Source organism: Polyodon spathula, chromosome 17 (genome assembly GCF_017654505.1).
Source record: "Polyodon spathula isolate WHYD16114869_AA chromosome 17, ASM1765450v1, whole genome shotgun sequence".
NCBI classification, from domain to species: Eukaryota; Metazoa; Chordata; class Actinopteri; order Acipenseriformes; family Polyodontidae; genus Polyodon; species Polyodon spathula.
The window spans coordinates 22,890,682-22,907,855 of NC_054550.1; the positions used below are offsets into that span (position 1 = coordinate 22,890,682).

The following is a 17,174-nucleotide window of genomic DNA, read 5'->3' on the forward strand; positions in this document are numbered from 1 at the left end:
TTATCCATTTTTAGGAATGCAAAACAATTAAGGAAAGTGACTTTTCGATATATATATATATATATATATATATATATATAGATATATATATATATATATATATATATATATATTATATATGTACTAGCCACATGATTTTCATATTCAGCTCTGCCAAGAACCTTGTGATTGCCAAGGGTGATAGATACCACACTGAATGTATGCCTGTCTTGGCAAACGTACACTGAAGGCGGCCCTACGCATGGTTCTTATAAATACGAAATACATTCATTTGAATTAAATTTGCCATCTCTTAAAAGCACGTCACTGGCTTCACTTATCAATTATAAGATATGGTGGACTTGCGCCATCTAAACTAAAAAAAAAAAAAAAAAAAAAACAGAAAAAAAAAAAAAAAAAACCTTTACAAAGTAATTAAGGTTCTTATACGTTTACCTGACAGTCATTTTTACAGGGTTTTCCATGTGTATACTGTCTGGTCCCTAACATCCCTGCTCACTGGTCAAGGCTGTTCAGAGATAGGTCCATTAAAATGTTTTTACAGGTAAGTTCTAAAGTCAACTGTTTGTTGCATGCTCTCCTAAATTCCTGTATTTGCTGTAACTCTAGTCTGGGATTTAATATACTGTAGTTGCTGGGTGCCCAGTAAGAATCAGATACATTTGTCCCATATCCCAGTTCACAAGCAGTTGCTGGAATTTTCAGTGAGGACAGTCCACGTGCCTTATTTACTAGTCCTCAGGAGGACCATTGATTTGCATGTGCTGTACACACAGAGCGAGAAGCCAAAAGAGGAACCAGTTCCAGCTGTACCTTTGAGAGTTTCACCACGTCACAGCGTCCTCAGAAACAACACGTCTGGGGAGGCAGTGCTACCAACGACAAAACTGCTTTCTGAAGACAACTGTGCAGTCGATGGAGAAGAGGTAACTAACATTATACATATATAATATATATATATATATATATATATATATATATATATATATATATATATATATATATATATATATATATATATATAAGCATAAAAAAAAAACTGTGAACTTGGCTTTGTTGACTCTAGAAGATTTTTGCAGCTGACAATCTGCTGTAATAGCTAGGGGTTATGGATGCTTATAACAATACCGCTAATATGCAAGAAGTAGGTTTTGTCAGTGATTTCGACCAAACCAGTGATCATAAATTCAGTCAAAAGTAGGCTTTTGTTCATTTTTTTTATGAAAAAATAATAAGACATCTATCCTTATTGTATTTGCTTGTTGTTTGTATTTATTTTGTACAATTCTAATGTTACTGGTTTTATATGATATTCACATGGGGAAGGTCACATATCACTTATCAATTTACATCACGTCACAGTTTTAGTTTCTTTGTTACGCCCTGCATGTTTTAGCTTCTGTTCAACAGGGAACAATATATTTTAATGAATGCAACTTAAGGGAACATTTTAATAGTTTATTATTATTATTATTATTATTATTATTATTATTATTATTATTATTATTATTATTATTATTATTATTATTATTATTATTCATTGGTTTGGTCGTAACAGAAAATATGTCACATTTTGTTGGGATTGTTCTGCAGAAGGATCATTTAAGATGTGGAGATTAGCTCTTGAAATGAATCAAGCAGTGTAATGAAAACACAAAATTGCACATTGAAGATTCAGGGTGCTAAAAATGACACTGCTAATTGTAACCTCCGAGGCAGAGGAGCCCACAGTAAACAGCACAGGGTTTATATCATCAGCTCAGTACTACAATTAATCAACAGCGACTTCAAGAAGTGCAGCAATTTTAGCAGTGCTGTTTCAACAATCAACCCAAGATATAACCAAAGGATTACTGTATTCTCAGATAACAACCAGGAAAATTAGATTTAAAACCATTTGAACTTTTGTTAAACCAAACCCCTGGTACTTCAATAGTTATATAATAAACATCTATCAATAACTCTCTCTCTCTCTCTCTCTCTCTCTCTCTCTCTCTCTCTCTCTCTCTCTCTCTCTATATATATATATATATATATATATATATATATATATATATAGTTACAGTGTACTGAATAGCAAATAAAAATAGCTAAATCAATTTAAAAAAAAGGGATTTAGTTATGATGCTGTTCACAAAGTTACAAAATACAGGTAATCAATGAAACAAGTCAAACGATCAAATCAAAAAAATGAATTATTCATCAATTGATGGAACATCGTAGTATTTTGCATACCAGTTCTATGGCAGTGGTTCTCAAACTAGGCATGGGGACTCCTTGGGGGTTGTGGAAAGGGTTCAGAGGGTCTCATTACAAGAAAACATGCTTTACTTAGACTACATGTCTTTTATGTAATGTAGACATTGCATTTAGACATTATTAGACAATAAAGAGTGGCTTTATATATTTCTACCATTTATTAGTAGTAGTACAGTCCTCTTTTCAATTGGGGGATCATGCCTGAGGAATGTCACTTTGAAGGGGATCCTAACTACAAAGAGTTTGTGAACCACTGTACTATGGTAATGTGATCACCGATCTGAAGGGTTAATCACCTCGGTGAGCTACACTCTTATAGAGTAAGCTGATAAAAAGGAAATTAGAATGTGGTGAATCGGCACTGTAAAAACAGGAAGAAAAGCTGCTTTCAGTTCCCTGTCTTGTTTTAGTAATACATGGTGGAAGCAGCAAGATAAGCTGTTAATGAATTTGCATAGCAGATGTAGCTTTGTTAATGAACAGAAACAAACAAATAAAATAAGGTTATGAGACTGATGTATTTTCTTGTAACTAGTATACAAAGGCATTTTCCATAGGAAGCCACTCTCACAGGGTGTCCAAGAGTTGTTCAATGCATTTTTTGCTAGAGCCATTCATGAGCAAGCATTTTAAGGAAATTTAAGACAAATCTCAAACTATGTTGAACAAACGCATGTCAGTGACATGTATCCCCTGTCATTGCTGTTAATACAAAGCTTTCAGAGATATAAGACAGCTAGATGTACTACAGTACATCCACTGTATGCCTCTATATACCCTCAGACAGGCAGAGAGCTGCCTTATACTCAGATTCTGAAAAGTTCTCTAGATGGAAAAATTGATCTAGAAATGTAATTACATACAGTCAACTACTATATACACCCCCACAGACTGACACACTTTATTACTTGAGCTAAACAAGGTCCTTGGCAGTTTTTATCACTTAAACAAGTGGAAAGACATACACTCCCCTGTTGTAGTATTTGAACACTATATTGTACTACTGTAATGAAACACTTAATTTCCCTATTCTCTTGTTTTGTTTTATTTTTGTCTCACAGCACCTCAAGACTATCACAATGGAAAGTACAACTAAAAAAGTGTCAAGTACAACAAGGTCCATTCCTTATAAGGGTTTAAATAACACCAATACAACTATCAGCCACAGGGTAAGATTGAGTAATCATCTCAAGCACTGTTTTATAGCAATGTATTACTTGACTTTCATCCAGGACCCATTACTGTTTTGGTCAGTACTGCATTCAAACAGTTCCAAACACTGTTTTATTTGGCTATTGTCAGTCCTCTTCAAATACATATATCTAAATATATTATGTATTAAGAGTATCTTTGGCTTTACATTTCCTTCACTTATTTTTAGTAAAGAGAATAAATTATTTTTTAAGTGGATTACATCAGCTACTGCACTGTTATTTGAATCTCAACAATGTCAGCAAAATGTATTTTATACAATGGGTGTGTACTAAACTCATTCAGCCAGCCATGAGAGACAGAGGCAGTTTTTAGCCTAAAAGTAAGAAGTTGGCCTTTTATTCAAACCTCTGGGCCATATTCATAAATTTTAGCAGTAATAAGTATTGTCCTGTGTGCAGAAAATGCACTACTGAACTGCTATGACTGCAAGTAATGCAAGATTAAAAAAAAAAATGAAAAAAGGATATAAATGCAAAGAGCTTACTCCAGTCTCTAACTAACTCCTATTATTTTTTAAATTAGAAAAAACACCCATTCATTTTTCAAAACTAAAGCCAAAGAACTAAATAATATACTTCAGGGTTTCTTTAAGCCAGGGCTTCCCAAACCTTTTTGGCGAACATATGAGGTATTAGTTATAGCATAGGTTCGAAAAACAGGGCTCCTTTTTTCTCCCTGGTGGATATCTTCCTCTACTGCATTTTAAGAAGTGTAAATATGATGCATATAATGATTAGTTTCATTATATATGTGTACTTTTTTTTTTTTAAATAGCACACATAGTTTTCTGCATTTTGATTGAATCCAGCCATTACGTTTAATTAGGAGACATATTTTAACAAAAAAAAAAAAAGACAAAAAAGGATCAAATATAAAGTATGTATAAAGTTGTACCAAATAGTGGTTTTGTGATGAGGCCTAATAGCTAGGTTGAGTCCATCGACTCACGTTAACACAATGGCTTTATCTGAATCCATTTCCAGTGTTCCAAAGCTCTTGTGCTGTTGGGACTCACAGCAGGCTGTCTGGCTTTGTTGGCAGCCATTGTTTCAGTCTGGAGTGAGATCACAAGCTGTGAAGCATGTTCAACTGAAGTGGGACTCACTGATCTCCTTGAGAAAGACGAGGTCCTGCCTGACAGTGAAACGAACCTGGAAGACGATAATGTTTGCAATGAATCCAGCAGGTGAGATGAATACATTCCTTTGTCCTTTGCCACTTACAGAACAACTTGGTATGACAATGGAATATTACCAGTTACCAGTTATTCTTCTTGTTTAGATTCACTTTGTGTAGCCTTTTCTGTTTCAGTCATCAAATCCTGGTGATTTAAAAACAAAAACAAAAGTTCTGTGGCCTCAAACATGTCTTCTCTTTACCTGCCCCCCTGCAACACTTAGTACAGATAGTACTATCTCATTGTGCTCAACAATATCAGTTAGCTGGCATCTATATTACTGGGCACATCATTAGGCGTTAATACCCATAGACTATCGAACTTGATCTGTTATGAAGGTGCTGGAGGCCTTCACTTGGGTGTCTGCTGTCAGTACAGCCCTAGAAATACCAGTATGCTACTCAATATCACCTCATTCTTTTCACAGTTTTATTCTCACTGAAAGCATTCCTGTGGATGTGCAGTATGGTGAGAATGCTACTGTTCATAAGCCGCTGTATGAGGCCTGGACTGAGCTTCTTAGTGTGGCCAGCAAGAGCGTCCACGTGGCCTCTTTTTACTGGTCTCTTACTGGAGAGGATATCGACGTGAACACCTCTTCTGACGTCCATGTAAGTTGGCAGCAGTTTTTTAAAGACAACTTTCCTTTTTATGCTTGTTTAAAACAATTGTAGGTAACAAAATAATATCATAAACCTTACCCATTTTTCACTTCTGTTAGCTACATATGTCTCAAATGTATAGTTTTTAAAGAAAACCTGGTATAGCAAACATGTGTTTTTATTTTATTTTCACAAGGGTACAGGAAGTTCCCAGTTTGCTTGCCTTGCCTTCCAGGAAGTCTGTTTAACTTCCTTGGTCATTTCACGCCAGCATTATCTTCTGGGTCAAAGCATGATACTGGCTGAAAGCATGTCTGTCAAAAGGGAACACAGCTGATTGGTTGTTGACAGGCAAGGAGCCAGTGAAGGGGTGGGGATGATTTCACCCTCCAGTTAAAATGACCCATGAAGTGCAAGACAGTCCAAAAGACATGTTAGACATCATGTTTTAAAATATAAATGCATTTTTGCTTTAACATTACCATTAATGAATGATATGCATGGTGGCTATATAGGACCATTGTGCTTCATGTAAAGTGTACTGAAATGACCCCGCGGTGGATTTTGTTTTTGACAGGGTGAACACATCCTGCAGCAGTTTGTGGACATGCATTCAAGGAATGTGTCTGTGTTTGTGGCTTCCAGTATTCCGTCACTGTCAAGTAACTCAACAGACCTGAAGCTTCTGCAGAAGAAAGGTTAGAAACAGACTAAACATATCTGACATATGTGAAAGGTGATATCTTCCAAACTATTCAAAGTATTTCCTTTCACAGGTAGTTTACACATGCATATACATGATAAATTACATAGTACATTTTAATTTTTGCTGCAAATACTGAAGCATCACAAGAAACCTTGTAAACATGTATCTCTTTAGAGTATGGTTGATGAGCTTTAAAAAATCCCTTTTTGTATTTCTAGGTGCTCGTGTTAGAAAAGTGAATTTTGGCCATTTGACACAGGGTGTTCTTCACACAAAGTTGTGGATTGTTGACATGAAACACATATACATTGGAAGTGCTAATATGGACTGGAGATCTTTGACTCAGGTAAATTCTGCTTGTCCTAATGAACTGCGATAGAGCTGCTCGACTTCACTAGAGAATATAGTATTATTATTATTATTATTGGAAGTAGTAGTAGTAGTTGTAGTATTATATATTTTTTAATTGTAGTATTGATTGTATGAATATGGTATGACAATAACATACATATTCCCCCCAATGATATACATTTTTGTGTGACATACATGGACTAGTGCTTCAACTGTATCCCTCTTGCGGGAGGTGGAGATGATTGATGTCCTTTAACTTTGAAAATGGCTTTGGTTCCTACATACAATAAAAGCTAGATACACATAAATAGTATGCATTACATTAATGAAGGTCTAAACGTTTTAAATTATGGAAAAATACAGATACATATCCTTAAAGGTAGTATGTATTCGACCTGTGCAAGCTTCCCTGTAATAATCATTAAAAAAAAAAAAAAAAAAAAAAACACTCATTTCAGCAGTAACACAACTAGCCCTTCACATCGCAATTGTCATCCGATTATACTGTATTTACAGTACAATCGTAAATCTCGAAAAACTACTCACTTCTAAATCTTTTGTAGTCATTTTTGTATACTTTAGTATAAATACATGTTAATTTGGATTCATATGTTGTTTTTTTCTGACTTTATGTGAACGAAAAGACACACATTTGCCCGTTTTCCCATTGGAAATAGTGATATTTTGAAATATCACTGTCCTGGTCACAAAAGCAAAGTTTGTGGGGAATAATAGCCATTTTCTATACTTTTGAGGCATAAGCAATTAGGAAATAACACTTACTACCCAGGAACAAAAATTGTGTTACATAGTGTAATCAAATGAGTCCCAATCTCTTAAATTTAAGCTCACATTGATGATGCAAAACATGACGATGCATACTTGAATAGTCTTTAGTATGAACCTCGCTGAGATATATTCTGAACATTTTAAAAAGATGTCACGAAAAACAGAAGCAATCAAAGAATGGAAAAACAATTAGCATGAATGATACATGAGTAAGAAAACCATTTCGAACATCCTGTTTATTCTGTAACGACTACACTCATTTACACAGTGTCTGTATATTGAAAATGATATATACGTCAGGATGATAGGTCATGCGTTTATAGATGTCTTTCTCTTCAAGGTCAAAGAGCTGGGTGCTGTGATTTACAACTGCTCCTGTCTGGCAAAGGACTTGTACAAGATATTTCAATCTTACTGGGACCTTGGGTACCGCAACGCCACTGTCCCTCAGCCCTGGCCACAGCAGTACTCCACCTCCTTCAACAAAGACAACCCTCTCCTGCTGAACATAAACGGGGCCCCTGCCAGGGTCTATATCTCTGTGAGGGATTTTATATTGTTACCGAGTTTAAATAAATCAGGTGGCCAGGTCACCCCAATACCTTTCAATTGCCTGTTTAAAGTTTAATATCCATGGTTTTAAAATCCTACACATTATTATAAACCACAAGGATGGTTTCAGCCGAGTCGCCATGCTCCTACAGTAGAAGCCCTCTAAAAGCTAACAGGAATGGGATCTTCATATCAACCATAACTATTAAACACTCCATAAAGCTACATTTAGAAATACTGAAATCATGTTGAAATGGGTTTTGATTCACATACTGGATGGTGTTCATTGACTCCACTCCTAATTGGTTTAAGTTTCTTTTAATAAATTTCTTTTAGTATTTCTAAATAAACAATGACTTAAATTTCGAGCAGCCTATAACCTAAAAACATATTCTAAAATGTCAACATATCCCACCAAAAAACCTTTGTATGCTTGTATAGCATTAACTATGTATCACTAATTAGCTTTATTGTATAGTTTCACAACACAGCAAACAAAAACCTTCACCGCACCAAAGATATTTGAAATGTGACTTTAACAAATGCCAGCGGTAGAGAACTGTAGCTAATTTGCTACAAGGAGTTCTGGCCTTTGAAATCTTGCCTGTGAACCTAACAATTCGCTTTTAAATGCACATCGCGGTAGTGGATGTATAGTATTGTAATACTTTTGGATGTATAGTAATTGTTTGGAATTATTTTTGTTGTATTGTTATTTAATGAGTGTGGTCTATGTAGGTCTCTCTTTGCATTAGTGCTTACACTATTGAGAAGGTAAGGATTAAGATTAAAAACTCCACAACAAACTGACAAAAACAACAAGAAATATGCCCCAGTCCTTTGCCTGTGACTAGTAACCACTGAGGTACTTTTCTGTTTCAGGGGTCACCCCCTACTTTCTGCCCCAGTGGTAGAACTAAAGACCTGGATGCTATCGTCTCTGCAATCAATGAGGCTGACAAGTTCATCAATGTGGCGGTGATGGAATATTTCCCCACCAGCCGTTTCAGAAGGCCGCACAAGTGGGTAGTGTAAAACTTCATTACCACTTTACATTAAGTGGCTGTAATTACTATGTATTTACATAGTAGTTACTTAGTAAATACATGTACACTTGCACATAATTAGAATGTTATTATGCATAGTTACAATGTACTTAATATGTAAATCTTTTTACACGATGCAAGCATACAATTATAGCAGAAAATGGTTAGGGTTATATTGTAGAAAAATATTTACACATCAAGTACATTGTAAGTATGCTTAATAATAACATTGTGATCATGTGTAAGTACATTTGTTTTTACCATGTAAATACACAGTAATTACATGCACTTAATGTAAAGTGTTACCAAAACTTCTTCGAAGAGGGCACTTTAAAAGATATCAAGGTCTTTAACTATGATTTGCATTATTTTTTATGCAAGCTAGTAACAAATAATTTAGGCACATTTTGGGGTCTATTTTAATAATCTAAAGAGCATCAGGTTTTAACACCATCACCATCAAATTTATAAACCACATTTTTTATAAAATGTAGTAATATTAATAGGTGGATCAATAAATGATGGAAGAAAACATCAGCGTGGGTAACTTCTAAAAGCCCTATCAGTGAATCCTTACTACAACACAGGAACAAAATCCCTACAAAATCAACAGCTCTTTAAAAAACGTGATGTATTTAAATAACTGCATTGACTTAAAAATAAACTAAATATAGACTCACAAAAGACAGTGATAATGTTGTTGGTGCTACTAAGGACTAAGTGTGTATCACTCATTTAAATACCTTTGGTTTGTTAACAGCACTAAACTATAGTACAGTACTATATAGCAGTATTTACATATATACAAATTGGAATGTTCATATAGAAGCCCTAAACAGATCATACAGGTAAAGATCCGACTATTAGAGATAAATGCGCAGAGAAGGTCTAGCAATGCTAAGTTTAAAGACGTATCATATGCAAAGTGTAATTATTTCATCATCTTATTTCTAAATCATTGATGGACGTATACATATTTTATGTTCTAGGTACTGGCCAGCCCTTGATAATGCATTGAGGAGATCGGCTTTCGAGCGTCATGTTCAGATCCGCCTCCTGATCAGCTGCTGGCAGCACAGTGACCCTGCCATGTTTCCATATCTGAAGTCACTCAGTGCTGTTAGTTATCCGCCTTTGAACATCAGCATTGAAGTTGTAAGATCTCAACGTATTACTAAACTCAGTTACCCAACAAATACTTATAGTTAAACACAGTCACCAAACAGTGCAGAGCCTTTTGCAGAAATCCCACTCCGACTTTCATAGTTAAGAGGGACTTTTATTTATAACACAGCATGATGGCATTCAGGTGGACAACTAGAGATGTTCTCCACGTAGAGTGGGGTACTGAATTTACTTTGATAGCACCAGACATGTGAATCCTTATATTAAAACAATCACAATCTGCCTCCAAGATCCACAGCTGTGAATGTAATACTAGTAGTTTTCTCAGCCTATGTTCCATACATCCTGCTCTGATTGGTGTGATACTGAACCTGTACACATGAAACCTCAGGTCTGTACTTATATACAGGAATTGGTTACTTGACACATGGTCTTGCACTGTTGGCTTCCATATTAAATTCTAAGTCTGTCAACTGATAGATGACCTCTATGTACTGTCTAAGTGTCTGTAAGAACAGGACAAGCTGACCAAAAAAAAAAGAAAAAAAGAAACATATTTCAAATCTCAGGTCAAACATGTGCTTTTCCTTTATAGAATAAAAATACATTAAAGCCAGGTTGCCTTGCCAAGTACAATGCTACAGAAAAGAGTGTAAACAGTTATTTTATGAGGAACGTATTGTCAACTATCATTTGAAATGAAAATGTAGATCTCTCAAGCCATTCGTGGACCAAGAATAAAGGTAATTTTGTCCATAATAATCAAAAACATTAAGAGAAGTAAAAGGTTAGCATTGTTCAAATGAAGGGAGTTAATGTGCTGTTACAGATTCTCTGGTTTATTGTCTTTCCCAGAAACTCTACATTGTTCCTGTTGGGAACCATACAGACATTCCTTTTGCTAGAGTGAACCACAACAAGTACATGGTTACTGATAAACTTGCATACATTGGTAAGTAACACAGACTCTGCCAGGGTATTCTCAATAGTAAAATGTAGTGATAATGATAATACTAATAACAATTATAACCAGCCATCTTCAATGCACAATAGTCATAAAAAAATGTATAAAATCATTAAAAACTACATTTTTAAACAAGACATATTGAACTATGTTCTTCTCCCTATGTGTAAACCTGAAAAAAACAAAAAAGTGCTCTAAAATATTATTTTCCTTTGGTGCATTGTGTATCAGTTTATTTAGACTGTTCTTTCTATTGGTGTATACTGCGCTATAGCCCATGCCGAGTGTAGTCACTACAACAATGTACTTTCAACCAGGGATGTTGCCAGCCCCTACCAATCTGATACACAAGGGGCTTAGCCTTTCCATATTGATAAATGTCATTTGTCTTCAGAAACACAACAGATTTGCAGTAACACCAAAAGATCACGCATCAAAGTGCAGTTTTTGAGTTGCATGTTGCATGAGTTGCATGTTACTGGTTTTGTAAGTTTATGGCTTGTGTTGAAAAGTGCACATCCTAAAATGATGCTTTCACTTTGTGTGGCAGTTCTAGGAACCTGCCTGCTTTTAACTACTTTATTAATGTGGCTGGTTTCAGGCACTTCCAACTGGTCAGAGGACTACTTCAACACCACAGCCGGGGTGGGGCTGGTTATCACCCAGACACAGCAGAGCTCCAACAGCACCGGACAGACAGTCCAGGAGCAGCTCAAGGGGGTGTTTGATAGAGACTGGAATTCAAAATATGCCATAAACTTGGATGAGTTGGAGCACCACCCCCACTGTGCATTCTCTGAGAAAGCTAGGCCTGCCCGTGGTGTGTGACAGGAAAGAGAAATCCAGGACAAGAGATGTCTTTTATGTTTTGTTTTGGGAGTTGGGTGGCAAGATTTCCGTCTGTTAGTGCAAATTTCTTCCACAGTATTTCAGTAGTGACGCATGATTTATATTTTCAAAATGTAATTCTAACAGGGTTAGTATCTGGTCAAAGGGGAAATGAATTTGAACATTAGTCCTGAAGATAAAACCACCACACACTTCAGCACAGCTGGCAGTTTAAGAGTAAGAACAAATAACTGGGCTGTTTTTGAAAATTGCAAATCCTTCTAATACATTAAATATGTCTCTTTTATTATAAGAGATGTCATCTTGTGCAGTTTGGGGACGAGAACAATTAAGCAAATCTGAGTTATCATTTCTGTAATAATAAGAGACACCCTACACAGTACCTGCCTTATTATAATGACAAAAAACAAAGATTGTAATCTTAAACTAGCATTAAACAAGTCCCGATGATATGAGTTCTGACCTGTCATTTTCACACAAGGTAACATGTAAGCCTACTGGAATTGTGAAGAATCCTAAGTAGTTAATTTCTCATATAAAATTTATAATCAGATATCTAATCCAAATAGTATGTAGTGTTTTTCAATGGCTTGTATAATGGTTTAATGTAACAATACTAATCTAACAATACTAATTTAACCACTAATATGTGCTGATATGAATTATAAAGGTCATGCTTGTAAATCATTATAAATAAGGTGCTTTATCAATAAATGTTATTCACAAAAAAGAGGATATTTCTTTCTAGGTTTGCCAAAGGAAAGGGCATTCCTTTCAAATGGTTTGCGGTCTAGTTTTTATACTGCATGCAGATATTAAATGTGTAATTGTTTGTTGGAGGATTGGTATATTAGGATTTGATCAATGAAGGTAGTGTGCACCCTTTGCTAAATTGTGTTTGAGAAAGTCATTCCTAACATTTGCTGATGCAAAAGTGGAAACAGTGACCACAAATATCTAGTCAGATTGTGTTGGTATCTAGCATTGGTTTGTCTGGAATATATTACTTTGTATATGAAATGGATATAATGGTTATAATGCTTTTTGGCAAACTAAACAAAAATAAATTTAAAAAATGCATTCAAAATGTATACAACAAACAAGATATTGTTGTCCAAATGTTTAGATTAACCAAATAGACCCCATTTGTGGAAGTTTATGCTGCACTTTACCCAAAAGTGGGATACGTGGCAAACTCTTTACCCCAGGTGAAGAATTAATATTTCTGTGTACAATCCTTTACACTGCTATGTGTCAGCCAGCTGGCAAATGCTTTGACAAAGCTTTAGATTTATCCAGATATACAGCAGCAATTTTTATACTGCAGTAGGTTGATACCGAAAATGTAGTTATTGAGAAAGAATAACAATACAGAGAACATCAAACTTGTTTGACGTGAGCTGAGTGGGATTTAGACCATCATCCACTTGTTATTCCAGAGATACAGGGAGGCCGTTAACCTCTCTGCTCTGCTTTACTGGCACAATACAGAAGGATACTGTTAGCTATCAACTGCGCATGTCCTTGAGCCAGGAGACAGGTGGGTTCTACAAAGGCATGAACAATGAAAAGTTCTGGAGGCAGAATTGTAAATTCACTGTCAAAACTATTGAATTAAGGATTAAACAGACCTGTTTGGTACATGAAAAAGAGAATACAAATGTTATCAATTAAAAACAAAAACCCAAATGCTAAAACCAAGAGATCTGTGGCTGTTTGGGGCCACCATGTGGTAAATTAAAATTGACTGCTTGATTTGGATAGCAGGGGAAACAAAAGAGTCCTGTTCTGACTAGAATCCCAACAGGAATACAAGTAGTAGTCCTTTTTTTTTCACTTTGCACACAATAGTTCCAGTGGTTCTCAGACTTTGAGACCCCTTTTAAAATGACTGCTCTGATCAACCCTCTAGGAAACAAGGCTAGGACATTATACACACACACACACACACACACACACATATATATATATATATATATATATATATATATATATATACATATATATATATATATAATATATATATATATATAATCCAATAATACTCTACTACTATGATCTGCTGCAACGCACTCCATCAATTATGTCAATTTTTACATGTAGTAAAATAAATTCATTATTTTATTCAATCTTATTTACACAAACCTCTGTGCATACTTGTATACCAGGTATATCCCACAATGCATATTTCTCGCAGTGTCCTCGCTCTAGGGGAGGTTTTGCAGTCTGTGGCTGTTGTTTCGTCACCAGTTAGTGACGAGGTTAAAGTTGAACATTTTTGTTTCCTGTAACATGCTATACGTGTTTTAAGCTGTGATCGACTTAAAAAAATTGATAGCCTACAAACTGTCCAGTCTAAATCATGGTACTACTGGAAAACGACTCGGTAAGAACAGCTTAATAAAATACAAATTAGACAGTCTTCCTGTGCTTAGGTTTTATTTTTGGAAAGTGAAACGTTGACATTTCTTTAACAAAAGATGAATGATTCTTACTCAAAACCACTAATGTACCGGTGTATGTACGTGTTGTATGCCTGTTTAATTTGGATTTAATAAATGTGCAATAAGTAGTTGAATTAGGATACAGTTATTCTAAGCGGGAAAGATTAAACACCCTAGTATAATCTTCATTTATTATTATTATTTTAACCATAGCCTAATAAGAAGCTAAACAAATATAATCATAAATCAGTATATATAATATAACGTGACCCGTCAACGTTTTTTCAGTTCCTAATATTATTATTTTAAATGTGTCGTTTGTTTCAGGTGTTACGTTTGTCGGTCAGTACAGTTAGACCCTGTTTCTCTCTCTCTCTCTCTCTCTCTCTCTCTCTCTCTCTCTCTCTCTCTCTCTCTCTCTCTCTCTCTCTCTCTCTCCTCCTATATATATATATATATATATATATATAGATATAGATATAGATTATTGTTTATGTTACTGTTACCAAATGTATTATTTTTTTTTAGCTAAAGGCCATTTGTGCTTGTGCCTGGGAACTGTGTCTGATGCCATCTGTTTGACTTGCAGTTTTTGACAGAACTTACACGGCTGTTTCAGAGGTGTAGAACCACTGGAAGTGTTTACATCACACTAAAGAAATGTAAGTTCACAACCACGGAGGAGGGGTTAAAATTATTATCTGATATGTCCCTGTACTGTAAAATCGGGATGCATTCTGGTCGTGCTATAGTGAGACCTTTTATTCATATTTTACTAACTGTGGGCCTATAACCTTTTGATGTGTTTCTCAGTTCAGTTGAACTCCTACACTGTGTGGATGCATGCCTGTAGTGAATAACACTGTTTTTGACCTGTAGATGATGGTAGAATAAAACCTGTTCCCCGAAAAGAAAACGCTGAGACCTTTGATCCCGTGGACAACAAGTGCCTCCTCAGAGCAACAGATGGAAAGAAGAAGATTAGCACAGTTGTAAGTAAAGACTTTTTGAGTTTGCAGTGCAGCTGGAAAGCACTGAGTGAGACGGTCCCGGATCATTTCACTGCTTTTATTTTTTAATACATATTTCTGTTGTTATCTTTAGGATACATTGTCTCTCTTTTATTTCTAGGTTAGCTCCAAAGAAGTAATAAAATTCCAGATGGTAAGTGGTTTATTTTTCTAGCATGTCATGTTTTTTTAAGGTTGAAATGCAGCAACTCTGTATGGACAGATGTGCCATTGAGAGACTTTTCAGCACTGAAAAAAACAAAACAAAACAAAAAAATCCCATGGAAGATAAATACTTTTTTTTAAGCTTAAAAATGACAATGTACAGATATTAGACTTGAAGAATATTTTGGTATTTTCCCAGACAGTAATGTAGAAAAAAAAAATCCCCAAAATTGAAGACAGCGCTATGGACATCATGCACTGTGTGATTGATTTCTAATAGATTAATTGGAGCTGCACAAACCAGTTATTCGATTGTTCAGATCAAGCTGTCCACAGCTGAGTCTCATTGGTGTAGATTGGGCTAATTTACCATTCCTAGTGAAACGAGTGAAGAAACAGCTGCTTGGATTTGTATAGAATGCTGTTCTCCATAGAGCCTAAGAAAAGCAGCAGTTTAAGCAGCTGTTTCTTCACTTGTTTCACTTTGAATAATAAGTAAACCTAATCAATACCAATACCCTCACCTGATTTCTGCGGAGAGCTCAATCTGAATACATTTGGTTTTCATAAACCATACAATTTTGTTTAACCTTGTTTATAGGCAGTTCTTTTAAATACATCAATGCTTCTCTAATCTGGTTATTTCTTTCATATCTTCTGTAGGCTTACTCAAACCTGTTAAGAGCTCACATGGACGGACTGAAGAAGAAAGACAAAAAGAGCAAAACCAAGAAGTCGAAGGCGACCCAGTGATGAGGCGGACTGTTATCTTGCTAATTTCTGAACAGTTCTTCAACACTGACCCCCCTCTTAACCCCCTGGACAATCCGCCTGAGATATGAGAAGGGTCCATAGCAACAATAGCTCTAAACACCTTGGTGGAGATATGCTGGTGTTTTGACACGGCTTAAACCTTGGAATTGCTTGGTAAACCATCCGCTCAGTTTTACATTTGTTTGATATTAGTAATCATTTTTTAATTCGTGCATCATATTTTGAGTGTTTAGATGTGCTTGGGGTCGCACTTTTTTCGTTTTTTGGTTTATAAAACTGTATTTTACAAACTTGAAAAGGAGGGAAACTGCTCAATACTAGTGTTGCTATTGATTCTGAACTTGTCAGAGCAAAATCTACATCAGGATACAGTTTGGGCGTAAAGCTGTGTTATTGTATGTTACAGTAGACCGCAAGTCTCTATTTGAATAAAAAAAGGCTGAATTTTAATTTAAACATGACTGGCAAAATAAACTTTAACGGAAAATACTAAAAGTTTAAAAGCTGCATACAAATCTTACTTATTTTTTATTCATACACAGCACCTTGTCCATTCTGTATTAATCCTCGTAATTAATACCTACAATACCATGGCTTCTAGAAATATATCTTTAAAGCTGGAGATTACTGTACGTCACAAATATAGGGGGATTTACAAAATGAGTTGGTTACTTTATAATTCAGTTGTCAGAAAAGCAGAGGAATGACATTTGGAGGATGGCTGCACCAAATGACCATTTGGAAGGGTTAAATAACATTTGCTATAACATTAAGAATGGTATAGTGCAACGTTCCCCTTTGGAGACAGTTATTGAAGAACAGCATGCTTCAATTTGGTTAATTGTGGATTTCCTTTGCATCTTTACAAACTGTACAACAGTCTTTATTAAAAACTTACTAAGAATTGGGAAGCGGCGTGTCATAGCTGCTTTAAGGAAAGGCTTTTAATTTTGTTAGATTCTTTTGAAAGGAAAAAAGTACTTTTCAGTTGTCTTAAATGCGTAGGTGGCACCTAACTGGTTATAAAGGTGTTACAAAAATGCCATTCTCAACACTAACTTTTTTCACTTGTTTTGGAATCTCAAAATAAACCTTTTAGTTGACAATTAATATGCTGTTGTGTTTTACATATAATACCTTTTTATA

General features: G+C 35.3%; 2 protein-coding genes across 2 annotated transcripts; both read left to right on the forward strand.

The window, feature by feature from the left end:
• The first annotated feature begins 532 nt into the window (after positions 1-532).
• On the forward strand, positions 533-12,564 carry LOC121329666 (5'-3' exonuclease PLD4-like). The gene is made up of 12 exons (XM_041275373.1): positions 533-544; positions 777-926; positions 3,321-3,428; positions 4,458-4,660; positions 5,079-5,262; positions 5,831-5,951; positions 6,178-6,305; positions 7,440-7,640; positions 8,534-8,673; positions 9,687-9,852; positions 10,678-10,774; positions 11,388-12,564. Exons 1-12 carry the CDS (start codon positions 533-535, stop codon positions 11,612-11,614), a joined length of 1,737 nt encoding a protein of 578 aa, XP_041131307.1. The 3' UTR covers positions 11,615-12,564.
• A 1,331-nt stretch (positions 12,565-13,895) lies between these two features.
• Positions 13,896-17,138, forward strand: LOC121330380 (signal recognition particle 14 kDa protein-like). The gene is made up of 5 exons (XM_041276859.1): positions 13,896-14,021; positions 14,669-14,741; positions 14,959-15,071; positions 15,211-15,243; positions 15,918-17,138. Exons 1-5 carry the CDS (start codon positions 13,998-14,000, stop codon positions 16,005-16,007), a joined length of 333 nt encoding a protein of 110 aa, XP_041132793.1. The 5' UTR covers positions 13,896-13,997; the 3' UTR covers positions 16,008-17,138.
• The last annotated feature ends 36 nt before the right edge of the window (positions 17,139-17,174 follow it).

What these genes read in the sequence shown, in the direction of transcription:
- LOC121329666 (XM_041275373.1), top strand. An exon ending in GTTTGCAATGAATCCAGCAG is followed by an intron (nt 4,661 to 5,078) that starts GTGAGATGAATA and finishes TTCTTTTCACAG; the next exon opens with TTTTATTCTCACTGAAAGCA. An exon ending in ACTGGAGATCTTTGACTCAG is followed by an intron (nt 6,306 to 7,439) that starts GTAAATTCTGCT and finishes TTTCTCTTCAAG; the next exon opens with GTCAAAGAGCTGGGTGCTGT.
- LOC121330380 (XM_041276859.1), top strand. Translation starts at nt 13,998, where the DNA reads ATGGTACTACTGGAAAACGACTCG. An exon ending in TACTACTGGAAAACGACTCG is followed by an intron (nt 14,022 to 14,668) that starts GTAAGAACAGCT and finishes TTTGACTTGCAG; the next exon opens with TTTTTGACAGAACTTACACG. An exon ending in AAGTAATAAAATTCCAGATG is followed by an intron (nt 15,244 to 15,917) that starts GTAAGTGGTTTA and finishes TATCTTCTGTAG; the next exon opens with GCTTACTCAAACCTGTTAAG.